The 1,462-nt window shown below is 41.2% G+C and overlaps 1 protein-coding gene across 1 annotated transcript in view; it reads right to left on the bottom strand.

Annotated features, from left to right (window-relative positions):
- Positions 1–1,462, bottom strand: part of LOC106104968 (chondroitin sulfate synthase 1) — a 7,884-nt gene that overhangs the window by 2,267 nt on the left and 4,155 nt on the right. Inside the window, exon 3 of the mRNA XM_013285162.1 lies at positions 7–1,010. Within this exon, the coding sequence (XP_013140616.1) occupies positions 7–1,010 (1,004 nt within the window). The remainder of the gene's footprint in view (positions 1–6; positions 1,011–1,462) is intronic.

The following is a 1,462-nucleotide window of genomic DNA, read 5'->3' as shown; positions in this document are numbered from 1 at the left end:
CTTATACAAGCCTAAGATACCGAAACCGTACTGTCTGAAGTATCCATTGTCGTCGTTTATCTCCGTGCTGTACTTCAAGTCTGCGAGCTCTCGTTCAGTCTTAGGTTCCTCTTCTTCTTCTTCTTCAACGAACTTCCCAATATCATCGTCCGCGATTAATATTTCGTCTTTAAATTTATTATAATCTTCACCGTTCACCACGTCTGGGTTGAACTCACTGAATACAATGGGGAAGTACACTTGTGTGTACTTTATCGTATTTATTCTAATTCTCCTCAGCGATAGATGGTTGAACATCATATCCACGTCGATAAAGAAGATCAGGTCATCATCCTGGCACAGCTTCAGCCCCTCAGTTAGAGCGGCGCCTCTCGAGAAAGTTGTCGAACCCATTTGTATTATTCTTATATCTTTGCTGTACATATCCGTGTAATACTTGACTAGAGACTGTGCGTTCACGTAATCCACTGGGTTTTTACTATCTAGATACAGCACTATAATTAAAGACACCACCTGATCAGTTTTGAGTACGATATCCTCGTAATTCTTCATGAATCTACCGAAGGTTTCCTGTCTGCCGGAGAGCGGCATGATGAAGTTAATGCGTCTGTCATAAAGCGGGTACTCGAGCTCGTCATCATTCCACTGCAGCACCTTGGGCAGGTTGCTGTGTATGCGCATGAGGCCGCTCTCCAGCGCGCCGCGCACGCCCAGCCGCTCCAGGAAGCCCTGCTGCTGGCTCGGCTCGTCGAAGTCCTCGTACTCCACGCCCTCCACCTGCTCCAGGATGGACGGCTCCTCGGGGGGAGGAGGCTCGCCGATCGGTAACTCTCTTATCTCCGTACCTGAAATTATGCAGTCATAAAAGTTAAACTTTGGGAACAGTTCAGCTTTCGTGTATTCATGAAGGAGGTACAAAAGAAATGCCAAAGCATAAAAGATTTTAACTAAAAGACGTTTACTAAGATATGAGTGTTCTGTGACATTGTATACAAGCTGTTCCCGTGCGGCTTCATCCGCATGATATTATTAAAATTAATAATTTAATTAAACTTTATTTTATTGTTTACATTTGTTAACTTTTCAATTACAAATGTCAAAAGCACAAATGACAACGAAGGCCTTTGATATTGAATAACAATTACTAGGTAGTGTGTGTTTACGCTTTATTATATTAGTACTAGCTTTTGCCCGCGACCCCGTCTACGTGTAATTAAAAAAAAAAAACAAAAACCTTTGTGTTCTTCCAGACTATCCACTACATCTATGCCAAATATCATCGAGATCCCTGCAGCCGTTTAGGCTACAAACTTTAACAAACATGCATCCATCCATCTAAACTTTCGCTTTTATAATATTAGTATGATAGATAGATATATATGTCGCAGGAAGCTATAAATTGACTGTTGCTTTATGTGTAACAAACGTTATTGTCTTGCGTTTTAATATTGTTTAAGATAAA

The sequence above is a fragment of the Papilio polytes genome, unplaced genomic scaffold (genome assembly GCF_000836215.1).
Source record: "Papilio polytes unplaced genomic scaffold, Ppol_1.0 DF823288.1, whole genome shotgun sequence".
Taxonomy (NCBI): Eukaryota; Metazoa; Arthropoda; class Insecta; order Lepidoptera; family Papilionidae; genus Papilio; species Papilio polytes.
Note: the sequence above shows the minus strand (reverse complement) of the source record. Positions and strands in the feature narration are given on the sequence as shown.